Source organism: Camelina sativa, chromosome 11 (genome assembly GCF_000633955.1).
Source record: "Camelina sativa cultivar DH55 chromosome 11, Cs, whole genome shotgun sequence".
NCBI lineage: Eukaryota > Viridiplantae > Streptophyta > Magnoliopsida > Brassicales > Brassicaceae > Camelina > Camelina sativa.
The window spans coordinates 34,862,599-34,882,489 of record NC_025695.1 but is presented as its reverse complement, the minus strand read 5'-3'; the positions used below and the strand labels follow the sequence as shown (position 1 = coordinate 34,882,489).

Sequence of the window (19,891 nt, the reverse complement as noted above, 5' to 3'; positions counted from 1 at the left end):
TTTTCCTTCTTGATTCAAAAACAGTTTATTTACTTTCCAATTTCAATAGTTACATGAAACACAAACCTTCTCTTTTGCTTAAGCTAGATTTGATCTTAATAAGTTTCATAGTGCAGTTCTTGGTCTCTGTGGATTAGATCCTAAAGCTTACAACGATATCACAAGATCGTGGTGGAGTACACATTAGGTTTTAATTGACCTTTTGATCAATTTGGCGCCGTTGCCGGGGACCAAATGTTGCCTTTGAAATTTTAGAACAGAATTTAGCCTAAGTTTTGTTTTATTTTAGTTTACTCATCATTTCTTGTGTTCTTTCTCTTGTGTTTCAGGTGCATGCAAACAAGAAGCCAAAAGGCAACTGATTTGCATAACTTGCGTAACGAGGAATTAACACAGCTTGAACAAGAAAACTGAAAAGCAAAAGCCCTGCCGAACGCTATGGTCCATGGAGATAACACGAAGATTCGTCAGCTCAACCCCCGAGGAGTTGGTGTTCAACCTCAGCAAAGACAACCCCCACAATAGCGAAACGATGCTGACTCGAATCAACCAGCAAAGCGAGCTTCCTTGAGGGATGGCGAAGCACACAACAGGCTGTTTGTGAATCAATCTGCGATCCAACCATCAGCTCCTGCAAGACAAGATTATGAGATCAACACAGCCTGATCAACTTGGTTCAGAATCGTGTGTTCAATGGGTTACCGTCAAAAAGTGCTCTAGATCACATAGAGGCTTTCAAAAGATTGACCAGTACCACGAGGTCCAATGGTGTCCCTTACGACTACCTTATGCTGACACTTTCCAATTTTCTTTGGGAGATAAGGCGCTTAGATGGTTGAACCTTCTGGATCCAGGATCAATCACCACTTGGGAGCAGTGTAGAGCTGCTTTCCTGAATCACTTCTACACTAAATCTTGGTGAGCCAAGGTGAGAGGCAAAATCACCACTTTCCCACAAGGTGGTATAGAGACTTTTTGCGAGGCATGGGAACGATTTAAAGAATATTTGAGGGACTGTCCCCATCATGGATACACACAAGAGAACTTGATGAATATTTTATATGGAGGTATCAAACAAAAGTTCCAGATGGCGCTGGACACAGCCAACAGAGGAGATTTTTCCACTAACACCGCAAATGAAGCAAATCTTCTGATTGAGAATCTCGCTGCAAGCGACAGCAATCATGGTACAAACTATGACCGATCGGTACGAGTCAATGCTGTCGAGACAGATGCCATTAAAGACCTCACAGCCAAGATAAACCTCCTCCTAAAAAGAGACCATCAAAACATCAACATGTGTGAAGAGCAAACCAGAGTATATGCAGATTTTGGGACTGATGCATGCATGTCTAGATGGAACTGAGGAGGTAAACTATATAGGAGGACAAGGAAATTTTCAGAACAGGGGGTCAATCAGAATTTCCGAAACCATCCTAATTTATCCTACCAAAGCACTAATGTCGAGAATCCTCACGATCAAAATTACCCACCGCGACCTCAGCAGAACAGCTTCACACAAGGATTTCAGGCCAAGGGGACAGGATTTGGGGGATCAAACTTTCAACAAAAGCCTCAAGTGAACAACTTCTCACAAGGTTTTTAAGCGCCACAACAACAACCTGCTGCACCACAAGAAAGCAAGCTAGAGCAGATGATGAATGCTCTGATGGATAATCAGAAGAAAAATGCCATTGAGATTAACGTTAAGATAGACAATATGTACTCAGAGCTGAATGGGAGAATCGAAACGTTGAACACTCTTGTGAGGGTCTTAGAAAATCCGGTGGCACAAGCTTCAGCGAGAGTCAAGGCAACCCCAGGAACACTACCAGGCAAGTCTGAGGCCAATCCAAAAGAGTTCTTGAACGCTATCACTCTCCAAAGCGGGAAAGAAATAGAAGGGCCGCAGTTGAAAAAAAGACTGACCGATCCTTTGAGCAGATTGGCCGATCCGAGATGTGCGAACAGAACAGTGACCCCGTCGGTATATCTGGGGAAACTGTGGATGATGTTGAGATTTTTGGTACTAAGGAAGCTGATAGAGAACCAAACAACAAACCCCAGCGGCCATATACACCCAAGCTACCTTTTTTGACCCGCCGTAAGACCAAGATACAAGAGCGAGAATATGCAAAGCTAAAATCAGTGGTAGGAGAGCTTCAGGTCCGACTTCCTTTCATCAAAACAGTGTGAATGGTTCCATCTCTCAAAAAGTATATGAAGGAAATCCTGACCGATAAGCTCAGTTTGGAACAAGGAGTGTGTATCTCATGCATGCGTGCAGTGCCATGCTCCAAAACTGAATGCCAGAGAAGTGTGGAGATCCATGCCCTTTTATGTTACCTTGCACAATAGGGGAACTCTAGTTTAGTCACTGTCTATGCGATCTTGGAGCCAGTGTAAGCTTAATGCCACTAAGCGTAGCGACTAAACTTGGATTGTACACTTTTAAGCCAAGTTACCCTCGTTCTAGTTGACCATTCCACTAGACGTTCAAAAGGATTATTAGAGAACATTCCAGTATAGATTGGGAACTGCTATATACCTACAGATTTTATTGTTTTGAAGCTCGATGAGGAGTCTCAAGACCCTATCCTACTTGGTAGGACTTTTCTAGCTACTACTGGTGCAATGATAAATGTCCGTGAGGGAAAAATAGATCTGTATATGGATGATTTGGTACTGCAATTCAACTTTGAGAAGGCGGCTAAGAAACTGACCATTGATGGGCAGACTCTCTGGATTGGTCGAGGAGATAGCAACCGAGATCTATGAAGAAGTTTGTTCAAATGACAATCTGGCAGTGGCTTTGACAAAGGAGGAGCCAGAGCTAGGTTACTTGGCTGAGGAAACCATCAGAATGGTGGAGACACTTGACGCTACAACAAACCTCGAACGCGAAGTCATGTTCCTCAACATACAAACTGGATTACCTGATCCTGCAACCGGACTAGCCAATCCGGTCCTTTCGGTAAAAACCACTGACAAACATGGAGGATCAACCATTCCTATCTCTGAATCGGTCGATCTCGATCCTTGCTCTGCAGCCGAAGGTGACCATGAGGACTGGAGCGAGCTCAAGGCTCCAAAGTTATATCTGAAACCATTCCCTGAAGGTCTCAGGTATGCTTATCTTGGACCAAATTCACCATATCCAGTAATTATTAATGCTAACCTGAACAATGTTGAGACTGCACTCTTGCTCTGCGCGTTGAGAAAGTATAGGAAAGCCTTGGGCTACTCCTTGATATTTCAGCTATTTCACCGGAATTTTTCTCTCATCGAATCCACCTGGAGGATCCATATAAATCTTCTATTGAGCATCAACGAAGATTAAACTCAAACTTAAAGGAGGTCGTAAAAAAGGAGATTCTCAAGCTGTTGGTCGTCGGTGTAATCTTCCCAATTTCCGACAGCACATGGGTAAGTCCGGTGCATGTGGTGCCGAAGAAAGGTGGAGTGACAATCGTTGCAAACGAATAGAATGAACTGACCCCCACAAGAACTGTCATAGGGCATCGAATGTGCATTGATTACCGCAAGCTAAATGCAGCCACCAGAAAGGATCACTACCCTCTCCCTTTTATTGACCAAATGCTTGAACGTCTTGCTAATCATCCTTTCTATTGCTTCCTAGATGGTTACTCTAGTTTCTTTCAGATCCCAATCCATCCGGATGATCAGGAAAGGACGACATTCACATGCCCCTGTGGCACATTCGCCTATCGACGAATGCCTTTTGGGCTGTGCAATGCCCCTGCCACCTTCCAGCGTTGCATGATGTCGATCTTTACCGATTTGATAGAGGACATCATGGAGGTATTCATGGATGATTTCTCTGTTTATGGCCCATCTTTTTCCTCGTGTTTGTCTAATCTGTCTAGGGTTCTTCAACGCTGTGTGGACAAACATCTTGTTTTGAATTGGAAAAAATGCCATTTCATGGTCACCGATGGAATTGTTCTTGGGCATCGTATTTCTAAGAAAGGAATAGAAGTTGATAAGGCTAAGATCGAGGTGATGTCAAGCCTACAACCTCCTAAGACAGTGAAAGATATCCGCAGCTTTCTCGGCCACGCTGGATTTTATCGGCGGTTTATAAAAGACTTCTCAAAAATTGCTAGACCCCTCATCCAGCTGCTGTGCAAAGATAACATGTTTGTGTTTAATGCAGAATGTTTAAAAGCTTTTCTTACACTCAAGCAAGCACTGGTCTCGACTCCAATAGTTCAACCACCCGACTGGAATTTACCTATTGAGGTTATGTGCGACGCAAGTGATTTCGCAGTAGGAGTGGTCTTAAAACCCAAAAATCTCAATCTCTTTGCAAAATTCAAGTTAAAAACCAGCAATAAAATCAAGTTTAGTTTGTTCACAAATTAATAAATCAAATCTCTTTGCAAGAAGTGTTTTTGCTCAGCAAAGGTTTTTGTCAGGAAAATCAACTATATTCTCATATCAATTAATAATTCTAAGAAACAATCCATGAAATCCCTAATGAGAAACCCTAAACCTAACAAACAAATCTACTCAGACATAATCAATGAAACACAAATCATAGTCTGAATAAATTGCATTAAGAGATTAAAAGAAGAAGAAAAGGAGTTCTGAATCTTCTCTGAAGGAGTGTTGATTCTTCTCTCCAAAAGCTCTCTAAAATCTCTCAGGATTTTTTCTCAAAAGTTGCAGGGAAAAATAAAATTTAGGTCTAAACAATGACCTAAAAATCCTATTTATATTCCTAAAACACGTTTAGAGACTACTGATATAAATATGGAAAACTTTGGGGCAGATTTGTAAATCTTCAAAACTTGGGCTTCTTGTGTCGGCAAAAAAGGGTGTCGACCGACACCAAGGGTGGTATTGATGGACATGATTGTCTCCAAGTTGATTTCCTTCGGTTCAATGCTCCAAAACGTCCCAAATTGCTCCCCTTTGCTCCATCCATACCAAAATCCTATAAAACCTGAAAAGACTCACAAAGAACCTAAAGACACATCAAAAGACTCATTATATCATGGTTAAAACCACAAAAACCATGATATATCAACTCCCCAAGACTTAGCTTTTGCTTGCCTTCAAGCAAAACAGAAAGTTAGACCTGTGAAAGAGGTGTGAAATCATCTTTTCTTTTGATTATTAGCATTTCGAATTCCGAAATTAATTAGATTTAGGATTGCTAAAACGTGACGAATTTGTGACCAAACCAATTCCAAAATGTGACTATTTTGTGATCAAACCAATTAAAAAAATGTGATCACTTCGTGACTAATCTAAATTACAAAAGCTCCACCCCTAGTGGCACAGTAGTTACTAAAAACAAACTCCTTAGTGACTACACAATGAGAGCTTTAACTTAGTCGCAATAATTAAAGACTAATTTGCGACTTAACTGCAACTACACTAAAACAGACTTCATAACCCTTTTGGGACTAATAGACCGTCCGTAATAAGTTGCTAAACCCAGATTCCTCAATTAGTCCCAAAACCGTCGTAAGCATAAGACTGTTATATATAGTCACAAAATTGTCTTTATGTAGACTTCGTTGCGGTTTAGTCGGAAATGAGCAACTACCACTTCTATTCACATATACGTCGTTAATATACGACAATATTGGAATTCGCAATCTATCGTAAATAAGCGACTTTGTTGTGACCAACATATTTTGCAACCATTTTTTGCGACCATTTGAAATGGTTGCGACGTCGCAAAATCCTTATTTGCGACCAATCAGCGACTACTAGTAAAGTCGCAAATGACCTGTTTTCTTGTAGTGAAAATAGAGTATAGCACGCTTTTATGACGTCCATACCCAATATTAACGTGGTTACGTAAATGATTACTTCCAACTTGTTGAAGCAAATCACGCAATTCATCAGTGTTCAATAAGTGTACTGTATATCATCCAAAAAACTAATTAACAAAAGTCGCAAGTAAGAGGATAGATCACCAGAGAGACAAAAAGGGAATAAAGAAAAACATGTTAATCTTTTTTCCACCTCAAGATCAATTATTATTATTTTTTTTCTGAACAACATCTCAAGATCAATTATCTAATTAACAAAATAAACAAGGAAAACGTCACAGGGATAAATATGTGGTTATGTTGTAGGAGTATTATTATATTTTATCATAAAGTCTACTTGCAATATAAACTTAAAATAATACTTACGTATAATAGTAATCCTAGCTAAATTATTTGTTTGATAATGATAATGCTTCAATCCTCAGATACCTCTGAATTTTTAATATATTCCACATATTACATATATATAAAAATGCTAGATCCAAAGAGATATATGTAATTGGGATCAGACAAGTTGTAACATGATTCATCTATTTCTTCTGTGTTGAAATTGTTGGATGACGTTGAATCCCATCTTATTATTTATTGGGATCAAATGATCCAACAAATTGAAGAGGCATGTATGCCCATCAACAGAGTTGCCGTGTTATAGATCACAACAAACCATGTGCAACGAGTTGCTTTCAAGGTGCCATTTATAAAGTGCTTATATATACACCTTAACATCTATCTATGATATGGAATCCAAAACGAGATCTCTAAAGGGATTAATTTAAATGCAAAAGCGATTATAAATGTAAATTATAAAGATACGCCATAAGATGTTTAACGCATGTGTCATGTTGTTTACAGTATTTAAAAGAGAATAGGTGTGGGCACAAACCAAACGAAAATTCATTAATTCAAATTTCAATTTTGAATAGGGGTGTTAATCGGGCTGGTCCACCCCGGTCCGGCCCGAAACCCGTAAAGTTCGCATATCTTTGAGCCGGCCCGGTCCAAAATATTTCCGAACTTATATTTCAAACTTCAAGTCCGCCTCTAACAGGGTTACATGGCTTTTCGGGCTTTTTCGGACTTATCTTACCGATCAATAATTCAAACTTATAAGTCTTAAAAAGCAGTGTTTAAATATGCAATGTAAAATAAATCAATCAAAATTTTAATAATTCATCTATATTCACTACAACCAACTTGATTTAAAAGAAAAAGTTTAAAAATAAATAAAATTTTATACTTTAACCAAACAAAACAATATATAATTTATATAAAATATCATAGATAAAAATTTTAAAAGTATTAAGCAAGGTTATTAAGTAAATATGAAAACTAAGATTATAGTTTTAAACTTTATTTACAATAAATCACTAATCAAATATTGCAATCAAATAAAAATGTTAATAAAAAAGTACAAATATATTTGTTAAAGGGTTTTTCAGGCTGGTCCGAGCTCGGTCGGACTAAGCCCAAACAAACTGAGCCCGAAAGACTTGATTTTTTTTGGACATATATATTTAACCCCGAACCCGGTATTTTTTAAGGGAAGATTGGGCCAGCCCAGAGACTTTAGCCCTAATTGACATGTCTAATTTTGAACCAGTTTTTTTTGATATCGAATGGTATATAAAATTTGATACTCAATTACTCAAACCAAACCTGAAGTGTCTCCATCTATCCGCAGGGGCGGACCCACGTTAGTTGGGGGTGGTACAACTACACCAGATGAAATATAAAAACGCTTTGGTTTTACATTGAATTTCTTGATAAAAGTGGTGTAGTGGTAATGAATGCACACCTAATTCAAGAGGTCAGAGGTTCAAATCTCCATTAAAACAACTTTTTGCTCTTTTTGCACCTGATCAAAACTTTGGCTGGATCCGCCACTGTCTATCCGCCACTTCCCTCAGACCAACCTCTTCGAGAAACTAGGTCTTGGCTCAACAAAAATGCTTATTGGTACTGGCTCATTTATTTCCTTGGTTTCAAAATCCATCAGATTTAATCTAAAATTATCTGGGATTTGACCTTTATAAATGATTTTTTTTTTCAATTTCCTCATTTAACAAGACACATTACACAAAAGCTTCCTCCATCTTGCTTCATATATAAGGATCCCTTGGTTAGGAGCGAAAAAGCAATGTAACTCTCCTTCTCCTATATGGAGAGATCTTTTATGGCAAAAAAACATTAGTTTGTATGAAATGGTAACTTAGTAAATATATGGATCAACAACGTTACGTACACAATGCATGTATTGTCGCCACGACCCTTATTTGAAGTATGTAAATGCCGTTCTCCTAAATTAATCTCATGTTGGTCGATGGCCAACGAATTGAATTGGATGCCTTACAAATTCCATAACATAAACCAAGTACATATATATATATATATATAGTACCTAAATGATATGATGGGTTGGGTGCCCAAGTCAGCAGTGTACTCTATCCCTCTTCATTCGGAGTTGAAATTGCTAGAGTGGTTTGTCTAACTTTTCATCTCACTAGATTGGATGTGAAGATTTTTGAACCAAAAAAAAAAAAGAATTTGGTTATGAAGAGTTTCAAACAAATCTTTAATCTTTAATCTTCATTTTCTAATTTTTTTTTCGAACAAACCTGCATTTTCTAATTACGCGCGTTGACGAGTTTATCACCTCTGGAGATGTTTTATTATTTGTTTTTTTAGTGTAAAAAATATCAAAATTAAAACATGTATTTTGGTTTGGTAAACTCTTCATCTCCGACTTTGTTTTATAGGCCGGGTGTAAGTAAAAAAATATTGTGTTATCGCAACACTTACTCTTCATTGATCCTTTACCTACCTCTAGCCAATACTTTGATACGGTTGGTCACTTGGTCTAGTGTTGTGTTGTTAAATGAAGGCTAATGACGTGGACTTTGAGTTGGTACTTGGAAGAGAACTAGAGAAGCTTCTGATGCAATAGGAATGTCTGTAGTTGCAATCTGAAAGTATAAATAAGAGAGATGAGTATCGAGAGAGTTTATGCTTAATCTGTGTGTGTTTGCCAAAAAAAAAATCTGTGTGTAAATCTATCAAGTGTGTGCTTGAGGTCCCTTGCGATGTGCTTGGGAGACGATCAATGTTGATCGTCGCATAACAGATTTGAGTATTGTTTGTAGTCGATTTGAGTTCCCAATCTGTGTAACTCTTGTTGATTTCTAATTGAATATAAGGTGTTCTTCTCTTTGATTAAGTTCAGATCATCAACGATCTATCATACTTTTATACGAAAGGCATTCCTACATTTTACATATCTCCTATTTATTTATGAAAGTAGAGAAACATAAGTTAATTTGAAACTATACAACTAACAACAGCCGAGTAGTCCTTGCCTCCTAGGCATACTAACAACGCTTCAGTTCGGTTCGGTTCACTTAATTAGGTTTTGGTTTTGTTTTCGTTTTCAAAGCAAAACCGATTGGCTAAGACTGACAGTATTGACTCTATCAAATGGAAATCAGCATAGGACCACTCATAAAGTTCTTGAATCATAGAGATCAACAACTTTAAACAATTTGTTTTAAAACTCTTGACATCCAATCTAGTAGATAAAAAGTTAAGAAGTGGTACGGACATATTAAGAGTAAAAGTTGGTAAATGATGTCGCGTCATCACTCGGCAGCGACTATAATTTCATCGTTTTGAATTTTGCCCTCTTAACGAACGTGAATCGATCTGATCATGACATCACACCGTGTTAATCCTAACCTACTATGAAGAATATAAAAAAAAGTCAAAAGTTGACAGATCTCACACACTCAAGAAAAAAATTGTTGTTCCTTCAATAAGTCTACCCATTGGTCTCCTACTAACCAATTAAAATTCCACTTTTTACGTCTTTGCTAACTATTTTTCAATTCCTACTTTCTTACTTCTTACAAATTAAACAGATGTCTTTTTTCAACTTTGAATGAAAGTCATAGAGAGACAGAGTTCAACAGCATCTCTTGTGGTGAAGCAGGTAGTTAGAGAAACTCATTAGTTATTCACTTGTAATATGAATACACATAATTTTGTTTTGTCCGGCTTATATATAATTAAATAGTAAAAGATTGAATGACTTCAAATTAAATATGTAAAAACGCGATACACAAAATCAAAGAGTCAAACATTCTTGGTCAAGAATTAATCCTTCGCTTACACACGTTAACACAATCGCATATATATATAAATTCACGAAGCTATTCTTACTTAACCTCAACTTAAAAAGAAAACAAGTAAAGAAGAGAGAAAAGAAGAAGAAACTAACGAAAGCAAAAAAAAAAAAAAAAGTTCTAAAAATGGAGAAGAAGAATGTGTTTGTGTTGTATATGATCTTGTTACTAGTTGTACCGTCATTGATGCTTGAGAGAGTTGATTGCAGAGCTCTACGATCGAAGCCGTTGAGATATACTAAAGGACATGATCATCAATCCTCAGCGACCATGAAGGTGAAGAACAGCTCGACAAGTCAACATACTGTGGGGAAGAGTTTTGCTTACCAGTTAGCGTCCGGGCCGAGCAGAAGGGGACGTGGTCACTAATCAACAATTGTCACTTTTTTTTTCTTTTTCTCCTCCGATGTTTTTTTTTTGTCTTTTTGTTAGATATTTTATAATGTGTAAATCAAAAGTTTTGTTTTAGCCAAAGAAAAGAAAAGAATAGGTAGATTCTTTCAAAGAGAATTATCTTGTAACAGTGAGTTCCTAGCTTTCGCGATGTAAATATTTGATTATTTTATTCTTTCCAAAGTAATAGTAATGGTAAAACAATGTTTCATATTTATCAACAATTCAGTTTTAAAGGAAACAGATGCATTTCCTAGTTGTGTATAAGAATTTGATACTAATTAGTTCAAAATGTTTTTAAAAACGATATAGGTGTGCGCTTGTACAATAGGCGGCTATAAATTTGTAAGGATTATCAATTTAAACATTAAAAACTAAACCATTTTGTTATCAAGCGGACTTAAACGATTTTTTTTTTTTATCGGTTGATCTGGTCAACTCTAGTAAAAACACACCGAAGTGTTTACGGAGTAAACTTCTCTACAATCTTAAAATTCACAAAAAAAAAAAAAGGAATCAACAACAATGTTAGTCTACACGTCCCTCTACTATTAGTGCTAGTAGCACTGTGCTACATATATAATATTGCGTTGAAGTACTTTGTTAAGCCTCTCACGTTAACTAAAAGTAACTTTTTATAAAGATGAATACAAGTAAACTGTTTCTTTCGTATTCTTTGACTTGTTGTGAATGTCAAAAAAAAAAAAAAATCAAAGGTGACACAACTAGTCGTGTTGGGAATGTCAACCATTCCTTTGATGTTTTTATTTTCAAGTTTTACTTTTCTGAGACTTTTTTCCATTTCACCACTTGCTTCTCAATATTTCGGTGATTTTTTTTCAACTTCTTATGAAAGTCATAAAGTTCAACAAACAAATCTTTGTGGCCAAGCTGGTAGTTTGATAAACTCGTTATAATATGAATACACGTCAATTGTTTTGTTCATCTCTGAATTATATATAAATAGTAAAAGATTGAAAACATGAAAGACTTCAATTAAATATGCGAAAACGCGATACACAAAATGACATAGTCAAACATTCTCGGTCAATAAATAATGCCCTTCGCATAAACGCGCACATAACAATCGCATTTTATATAATATACAAAAGATCACGAATCCAAACTACTTATTCTCAAAGATAAAGAGAACAAGTATAATAGAGAGAGCCAAAGAAAGAATCTAGGGGAAGAACTAAACAAAATTATACACAAAAATGGAGAAGAACAATGTGTTTGTGCTATGTATAATTTTGGCATTAGTGGGATCGTCGTTGATGTTTGAAGGAGTTAATTGCTGCAGAGCTTTACCATCGAAGTCGTTGAGAAATATTAAAGGACATGAGCAATCCCCGGTGACCATGGAAGTGAATAACAACTGGACAAGTCAACGTCCTTTGGTGAAGAGCTTTGTTTACCGGTTAGCGTCTGGGCCAAGCAGAAGAGGACCTGGTCACTGATCAACAACTACCGCTTTTGATCGATGGTGTTTTTTGCGTTGTCTTAATTAGTTTCTTTTTGTGTGTGTGTGTGTATAAAGGGAAAGCTTTTGTTTCAGCCACAAAAAAATTAGAAGAAAAGAATTATTCTTTCAAGTAGATTGTAACGCACGCAATAATTATTTCTATAAATATCAATTCAAAATTTACTAAAATATTTTAAACAAAAATATATAAAATTTCTAAACATATCACTAAAAAGAAATCTATACATAAGTAACAACAAATGATTACTAAAATAGTGATTTATATTAGGCCTGGGCACTAATACCCATTACTCGTATTCGACTCGTTACTCGGCTCGTACCGTCCCAAAAAAAAGGGTATCCGCAGCTTTAGGGTCGAGTAAAGGGTATTATAATTATATTACTCGTGAGTAAAGGACGAGTATAGGGTATTAGTTTAGTTTTCAATACCCGTCCCTATACCCGTTCTGTTACCCGACCTGTAAATACCCTTTAATATTTTGTATCATTATTATTTATTATTAATTTATAAAGATATTATAGAGTTAAAGTTAAAGCCTAAGTTTAACTTAGTCCAACTGAAATGATATATACGACGCCCAATTGAATTAATATTTTATTTTATTTTAAAGTTTGTAATTTTCTAATTTTTGGACTTATATGTTGCATACAATTAAAGGGTAAAAGGTCGGATATGTATTTTCCGGGTAAGGGTACCGGATCGGGTATTTAAAAGGTCAATTATTTTTTTCCGGGTACCCGTTATTTAAGGGTCGTGTACGAGTAATTTTTTTCTATTACCCGTTAGGGTCGGGTCGGATAAAAGGTATGAGAAAATTAAAGGGTACCCGTTCCTTGCCCAACCCTAATTTATATTACCTATATTGATAATATAAAATATTTTTGCAATAATATACGAAAGCACTGTTAAATATTAAAAATCACTAACATGTTTGTGCTAATACTGTTTTTTAGCTAGAAAACATAAAATTAAAGGAAAGAAATAAATAAAAAAAAAATCTCGAAAGGCGCATGATTTCTTTCTTCTTCTTAAGGACATTATGGAGAAAGACGACGTTGACTCCTCATGCAGCGAGGCCGAGGTATGATCAGTTTAATATTGAACATATATATCTATGCCATGAGGATGATTTCTGGTGATTTTGATTCAAGCTTTCATTTACATGCTTAGGGTTGAAGATTTCTGACCAACATTTTAGCTAAATCCCTGAACATGATTTGTGTTATGCTTATGTAAAATCTCTCTAGCATGTTCATTTAGACTATTATCACTTACTTACATGCAGTGGTGGAGTCAGACCAAAAGTTGAGAGGGGTTGGAAGAATTTTTTTCTTTTCTAGTAAGATAAATATGTGAAATTTATAAGGTCAAAATAAAATTTTATTTTTTTTAAGGGTAAAAATACAAATTTTTTGAAAGATCAAAGTACAAATTTTATTTTAATAGGGTCAAAATGTAAAATTTGTTGGGGTTAACATGAAAGTTTTAAATTTAATGGGTCAAAATACAAAATTTGTGGGGGCATTTTGTTATTTATAAGTAAAAATATACCATAATTTTTTTTAATGGGATCAGCTGACTCTACTCCCACCTTACTGGCTCTACCCCTGCTTACATGCTTATGTTTGAGGACCTCTGATTAAAGTTTGGAGAATTTTCAAAATACCCATTTTCTATGTAATTGTGTAAAAGAGAGTAAAAATGAAAATATTAAAAAAAAAAGGTATTTTTAAAAAAGTATTTCAAAAAAGTCATTTTTAACAAATTTTATTAAAGTTTTAAATAAATCTGAAAACAAAGTTTTTTTATTTGCTTGTGTACAATCTCTCGAGCATGTTCATTTAGCGTATGGAGAGTTTCACAATAAACATTGCCTTATTAATCGTTGCTACTTTCTTGGTCATGAAATTATATTTTGATATACACAAATTTTAGTAAGGGAACTAATAAATCCGAAATATTGTGAATAAATAAATGATTATCTTTTAATAGTGAAGATTGTGATCTTTAATTTAATTGTTAGTTTACACAATCTGCACAAAATATGGCTTAACTTATTCCAGTAGTTATATAGGGATTGTTTATCTACTCAAATTGTAAAGAATTTCCTATATTTTATTATATTTTTAATGTAATTTTTAGAGACTAATTTTGTAAATAAAATGTTAAATAAATATAATTTTAAAGGTAAAATATCAAATGTACTTCAAAAATATTAATATAGATATTTCATCCAAGTTTTAATATATACTCAAATGGAAAATGATTAATTATGCAAATCTATAAATAAAAATTTAAAACAGAAAATGTACTTCAAAAATGTTAACATAAATTTGTACAATACTGCTATGATAAATTTAATACACTCACAACTTATACTTATGTGTGTCTCTATCTTTGTGTATTATTGTTCAAGAATTAGAGCGACAACTTCAAGATGCCTCTCAATGTCTGGAGAAGCTTACTATCGAAAGAACAAAAATCAAGTCGGAGGTTAAGTTGTTGACAGACTTCTACAACAACATGCCAACCAATGGCAGACCCAAACAGTCCTCACACCATCAACAATTCAAACCTCATACGTTTATTATCTTCTTCACAACACAAGCTTCTCAATCTCAAGGTGGATCAAAGCAGCACACAGCAGAGGAAGTAGAAGGAAACTGAATTTTTAGAGAAGCAAAAGAAAGTTGAATCCCCTATATATTGATAGTGAAACATTCTCTTAAAAATGCTGATTTGTCGTCCTCAGACACTGCTTCTTAATTTTTTCTCAATTTTTAATAATATTTACATTTACATAATATTGTATTTTTTAAAAAAGTCAATAACACACAAAATTGAATTTTTATAATATATTTCTAATTTAATTGTATCTCTTAACTAAATTCTTATATTTAAAAACTCTTCGTTCATATGGTGTTATATTATAAAAATAATACTATAATAATTCATACGAGTTATTAAAAATAATATTATAATAATATTTGGATCATTTTTTGGGTCCTAAGAATCCGAGTTCTAATGTTTCGGTCTTTCCTTAGATCTTGTGGTACATATGGAAAGCAAGGACCGCAAGAGTTTTCGAGAATGAATTTGAGCGGCCTGAGGAGATTATTCGGGTGGCGGAAGGCGAGGCTACAACTTGGCAGCAGGCCCAGGAGGAGGGTGCAGATGAGGATCTCAATACCACTCAACCCGACTCTAACCCAAGGCTTAGGACGTCTGCAAGTCCTCTTTCTGCTAGTTATTCAGGCTACCGTTGTTTTATTGATGGCCCTTGGAAGGCGGGTGACTCATTTGTAGGCGCAGGATGGATTTGTACCCAACTTCAGGATCCGACGCCAACCATGGGGGCTAAGAATTTCCGACGGAGTCTTTCTCCCTTGCATGCCGAAGTCGAAGCTTTTTAGTGGGCTATGCGTTGTATGATCGGACATGGTTTTTGTGATGTGGCTTTTGACATGGACTGTTCAGACTTGGTGAAGATGGTGTCTTCTCCTCATGACTGGCCGGCATTTTCGACATACCTCGACGACATCAAGAGTGACAGAGAGGAATTTTCTTCTTTCTCTTTATCTTTTGTTTCTAGAAATGCAAATGTAAATGCGCATTCTTTGGCACGCCAAGCGCGTACTTCTCCGCGTAATGTCTTGTTTGTAAACAGTTTTCCATTCTATTGGCTCTTCTGAGCTAATTTTTTGTTGAAAAAAAAACAATCATACGGGTGAATCTTAATTATTAAATTTTTTTTTACATATTCAAACAAAACTAAAAATATATACTACAGAAACAAATTTTAGATTCCAAATAATATTAAAACCAAACTTTATATAATAAAATATAATATCAAATATTAGTTTAAAATTGTTAGATATTGGTAAACGAAATTTAATATGTATGCTCTTATTTCTCATAATTTGTTGGAGAAACATTTTACTCTAAATATCATTCTTTATTTTATGAAGTTGATAGAATTGTATAACCTCCACGCTAAGAAACTTTTGCTCTGAAATGATACGAAAGGAATCAAGAAAAAAAAACATTCTTGCTCATTTAATTTGTCTTTTAAAATATGATATTACCAATCCACAGCTGTGTTTTCAAAACAAAAGCAAAGTTGAAACATATTTGGTTAAGAGCGTGCAGTGGTGAACACGTCCATCAGTCGTCACTCGTCAGCAGCTAAAATTTCACCGTTTTGATATTGTTCCCTTTTTGGCGATCCTAACGAACGTGAATCGGTTCTATTATGACTTCACACCGTGTTAATCCACGAAGAAATTAAATATAAAAGTAAAAAATTGACAGGTCACACTCAATATGAAAACCCATTTGATCTCCTACTAACCAATAATATTTCGTCTTTAACAACGTGTTTGCTAACTATTTTTTTCATTTGTTACTTATTATTTCTTAGGAAACAAATGTCTTTTTTCAACATTTTATGAAAGTCATATACAGAGACAGAGTTCAACAAACATCTCTTGTGGAGAAGCAGGTGGTTGGAGAAACTCATTAGATATTCACTTGTAATATGAATACATATTCATATTAATTTGTTTTGTCTGGCTTATTATATAAATAGTAAACGATCAAAAACCTGAAGAGTCTGACTCAACATGTAAAAACGCGATAACCACAATTAATGAAATAGTCGTTGATACTTGGTCAAGAATTGATGCTCCTTATTTAAAGTTTATGCACGCACACACAATCTCACACACAAAAAAAATCACGAAGCATTCTTTGTGATCCAAAGAGAAAGAAACAAAAAAAAAAAGTTTCAAAAATGGAGAAAAAGAATATGTTCATGCTGTGGTATATGATCTTCTTATTGGTGGGTTCGTCGTTAATGTTTGAGAGAGTGGATTGCAGAGCCGTACGATCGGAGTCGTTTAGAGATATCAACGGCCATGATCAATCGACGGTGACCATCATGAAGGTGAAGAACAGCTCGTACAGTCGACGTCCTTTAATGAGGATCTTAGCGTCTGGACCGAGCGGAAGAGGAACTGGTCACTAATCCACAACTACCACATCTTTCGACGTGTGTGTGTGTTTTTTTGTTTGTTGGATTATTTCATTTTTTTTTTCGGCCAAACAAAAGATAAAAGAAGAGTGTTTTTTTTTTTTTTTTCAAGGAGTTCCTACTTTCTAGCTATTTTGGCCAAAAATGCCATTTTTCTCAAAAAAAACTTTTCAAAAATACCATTTTTCTTATTCCTTATAAGAAATACCATTTATTTACAAAAGAAGAAGATGTAAGAAGACTAAATTAACCCTAGTCTGAGAAATGTGTATTAATCTATACTATTAATATTAAACAAATAACATCAAAAACAAAATAGATTTGAGAGAAAACAAAGAATTTATTGGTTTTGTGGATGGGTTTCGTTGAAAACAATGTTGACGACGAACAAAAATGTCTGGTCCACCGGATCTGGTCCACAGGATCTGCTCCACTGGATCTTGTCCATCGAATCTGGTCCACAGGATCTGCTCCACTGAATCTTGTCCATTGGATCTAGTCCATCTACATAAATTGTGTGGTCGATAGTGTAACCTGGCTAGATCATGAATGATGTCTTCTATAGGTGCATCACTTGTTTCATCTTCTGGTTGAACAGTTCTGGTTTCAAAAAATCTGCAGAATGGACAAAATTAGTTAGTAAAATGGACAAGTTTGGTTTATTGGTTATGGTCCATTGAGAGAGAAAAGACAAAACCTAGCTGAAAAGTAAATTTGGTCCATCGGTGATGTAGCACACATCCTTGAATGAAGTACAAGACATGAAACATATAGGATGGACAACAAATTAGGAAACAGAAGAATGGACATAACATCATAATTAGTCCACTGGACGAGTTATTCAAGTGATGGAAAAAATAACGGTAGACGAGTTGGTACATAGTAGATCTGGTCCATTAAAAACTTACATGGTGGGTTCCAAGAAGAGAGCCCTTGTTTGCGTTCCGATCCTAGGTCTTTTGTCCTCTGTTGCAGGCACAATAGATTTTTTGAGACTGTTGAAGGACAAAATTGAAGAATTGGACAAAACCCTAATAATGGGAATTGGAAGTATAAAACAATTCATGGTGTATCATACCTTTGACTTGACACATGAAGTTCGATTCACACATGGATCATCTCCAGTCTGGACAGAGGCATCTTCAGCCTCGATGGAAGCATCTCCGACTTCAAGAGAACCATCTTCGGCTTCTTTGGGCTTTGTTGGAAGCATCTCGACTCTTGACGGCAATATCGACAGCGTCGTCAAGACCAACAGATGAAATAGGTTGGTTGTCGGCGGCAAGTAACTCTATGGTCACATATGAAAGAGATGAAGATAGAGTTTGGTAGAAGAAACTAAAAAGTCTCGCTGCTTTTAATTTTGATGTCTTTTGTTTAATAAAAAATATGTTCATTTACACAAAGACAAAAATATCTTTTCGAGTTAGGCTTATGGCAATCGGAAAAAGAAGAAACCAAAAATGGCATTAGTGAAAAAAATTTAAATTGCTTTTGTTTGTGAGACTTCGTTTCTTTTCATTTTCATTTTCATTTTACCAATAAAATTTTAGAAATATTATTGAAAAAAGTACCAAATCTCATCATCACCCACCGTATCAATTATCTTAGATACTGTCATACAGTCACAGCATCACAATTGTTGGTATCACGACCACTTGAATTTGATATAGTATTAACTTCGCTCTCTCTAGTGTGAGTCGTCTCCTAATTGTTTTCTTTTTATATCGGACTCTGAAGTTCATATAATAAACGAGGACTATCATATACATATAGCAAACAATCAGATAATCGAAGAAACAGAAGATTACCAGGTATTACTACTAGTAGTGTTAAGTGTAATCATGTACCCAGTTACACATTTCTTAAGCTTTATACTATTGACTAGATTGTTTCTGCACTAAAAACACATGTTTAAATCGAACTTTTAAATTCAAAAACTAATAAGGTTTCAAATTCCAAGTCTCCAAAACCAATAAAGAGTAAAAGACAATGAGAGTCAGACAAATCAAAAAGGCTGATTTCTCTAATTCCAAGAACAAAACTATTGAACTGCCCCCAATGCACACATAAACCAACAACCTAATTCAAATGATCAAACTTGAAAACTATAAGATGATTTGATGATTTTGATGTCAAAAGGGCTTAGATGAACGAGTTCAAGCAAACCACATATATAATCTAATTAACGATAAAGCAAGCGACAACTTCACTTAACTCGTTAATTACCATGAGTAAGAAACCAAAAGCATTCAAATTGCGAAATCAACAAGTCATCATCACACTACAAGAAGTCTTGAGATAATCTCATACGAATTCTAAGCAACAAAATAAAAAAAAAGATAGTTAGAACACCAAACTCAAGCCTTGTCTTCATCAAGCTTCACCGAACCCAACTCTGCGGCTAATTCAGTTTCTTCTTCTTCATCACCACCACCACCACCGGCCTTTGGTGCAGGGGTCTTCTTAGCTTTCATCGATTCAAGCATATGTTTACTGATCTCTTTGGAATAAACCTTGAGGACCTCGATCCCATCGTCATCACCTACCACGGCGGCGGAAGCGACGGCGTGAGCCTCGTCCTCGATTGATCTCGCCACGGAGGAGGCTTCTTCGGAGTCGAGGGTTCCGTATCTCTTGGATAGGATTGATTCGGTTGAGAGTGTTTCGGTCAGGCGTTTGACCACGGCGTCGCGAGTTTTCTGAGTCGGCGGCCAGATTCGGAGCGAGATGGTTCCCGGATTCGGATTCTTCTCCGTCTCGTTGTTTGAATCTTTCTTCTCCGTTGTTGGTAATGTGGTGGAGGTTTCTGATTCTGGGATCTGCGGCGGGGATGTGGTGGTGGTGTCGGCTTCGGCCATTTTTGAATTTGAAAACCTTTTTAGGGATTTTGAAAATTTCTGGGTGTGATTTGTTTGTTGTTGTGTGGGAGTGATAGATTACTACTTATAAAGAGGGATTTGGTACGATGTCGTTTAATAGATTGGGGGTGGT

General features: G+C 35.7%; 4 protein-coding genes across 4 annotated transcripts; 3 read left to right on the top strand and 1 right to left on the bottom strand.

The window, feature by feature from the left end:
- On the top strand, positions 10,055-10,593 carry LOC109127564. The gene has a single exon (XM_019232515.1). It carries the CDS (start codon positions 10,112-10,114, stop codon positions 10,352-10,354), a length of 243 nt encoding a protein of 80 aa, XP_019088060.1. The 5' UTR covers positions 10,055-10,111; the 3' UTR covers positions 10,355-10,593.
- LOC109127590 lies at positions 11,451-11,952 on the top strand. The gene has a single exon (XM_019232540.1). The coding sequence runs from the start codon at positions 11,596-11,598 to the stop codon at positions 11,836-11,838; it is 243 nt and encodes an 80-aa protein (XP_019088085.1). The 5' UTR covers positions 11,451-11,595; the 3' UTR covers positions 11,839-11,952.
- Positions 16,619-16,975, top strand: LOC109127594. Its single transcript, XM_019232549.1, has one exon. It carries the CDS (start codon positions 16,658-16,660, stop codon positions 16,889-16,891), a length of 234 nt encoding a protein of 77 aa, XP_019088094.1. The 5' UTR covers positions 16,619-16,657; the 3' UTR covers positions 16,892-16,975.
- LOC104725166 (WPP domain-containing protein 1-like) lies at positions 19,056-19,891 on the bottom strand. Its single transcript, XM_010443779.2, has one exon. It carries the CDS (start codon positions 19,756-19,758, stop codon positions 19,258-19,260), a length of 501 nt encoding a protein of 166 aa, XP_010442081.1. The 5' UTR covers positions 19,759-19,891; the 3' UTR covers positions 19,056-19,257.

Bases quoted from the DNA above. Each gene is read 5' to 3' on its own strand.
- LOC109127564 (XM_019232515.1), top strand. From the start codon at position 10,112: ATGGAGAAGAAGAATGTGTTTGTGTTGTATATGATCTTGTTACTAGTT.
- LOC109127590 (XM_019232540.1), top strand. From the start codon at position 11,596: ATGGAGAAGAACAATGTGTTTGTGCTATGTATAATTTTGGCATTAGTG.
- LOC109127594 (XM_019232549.1), top strand. From the start codon at position 16,658: ATGGAGAAAAAGAATATGTTCATGCTGTGGTATATGATCTTCTTATTG.
- LOC104725166 (XM_010443779.2), bottom strand. From the start codon at position 19,758: ATGGCCGAAGCCGACACCACCACCACATCCCCGCCGCAGATCCCAGAA.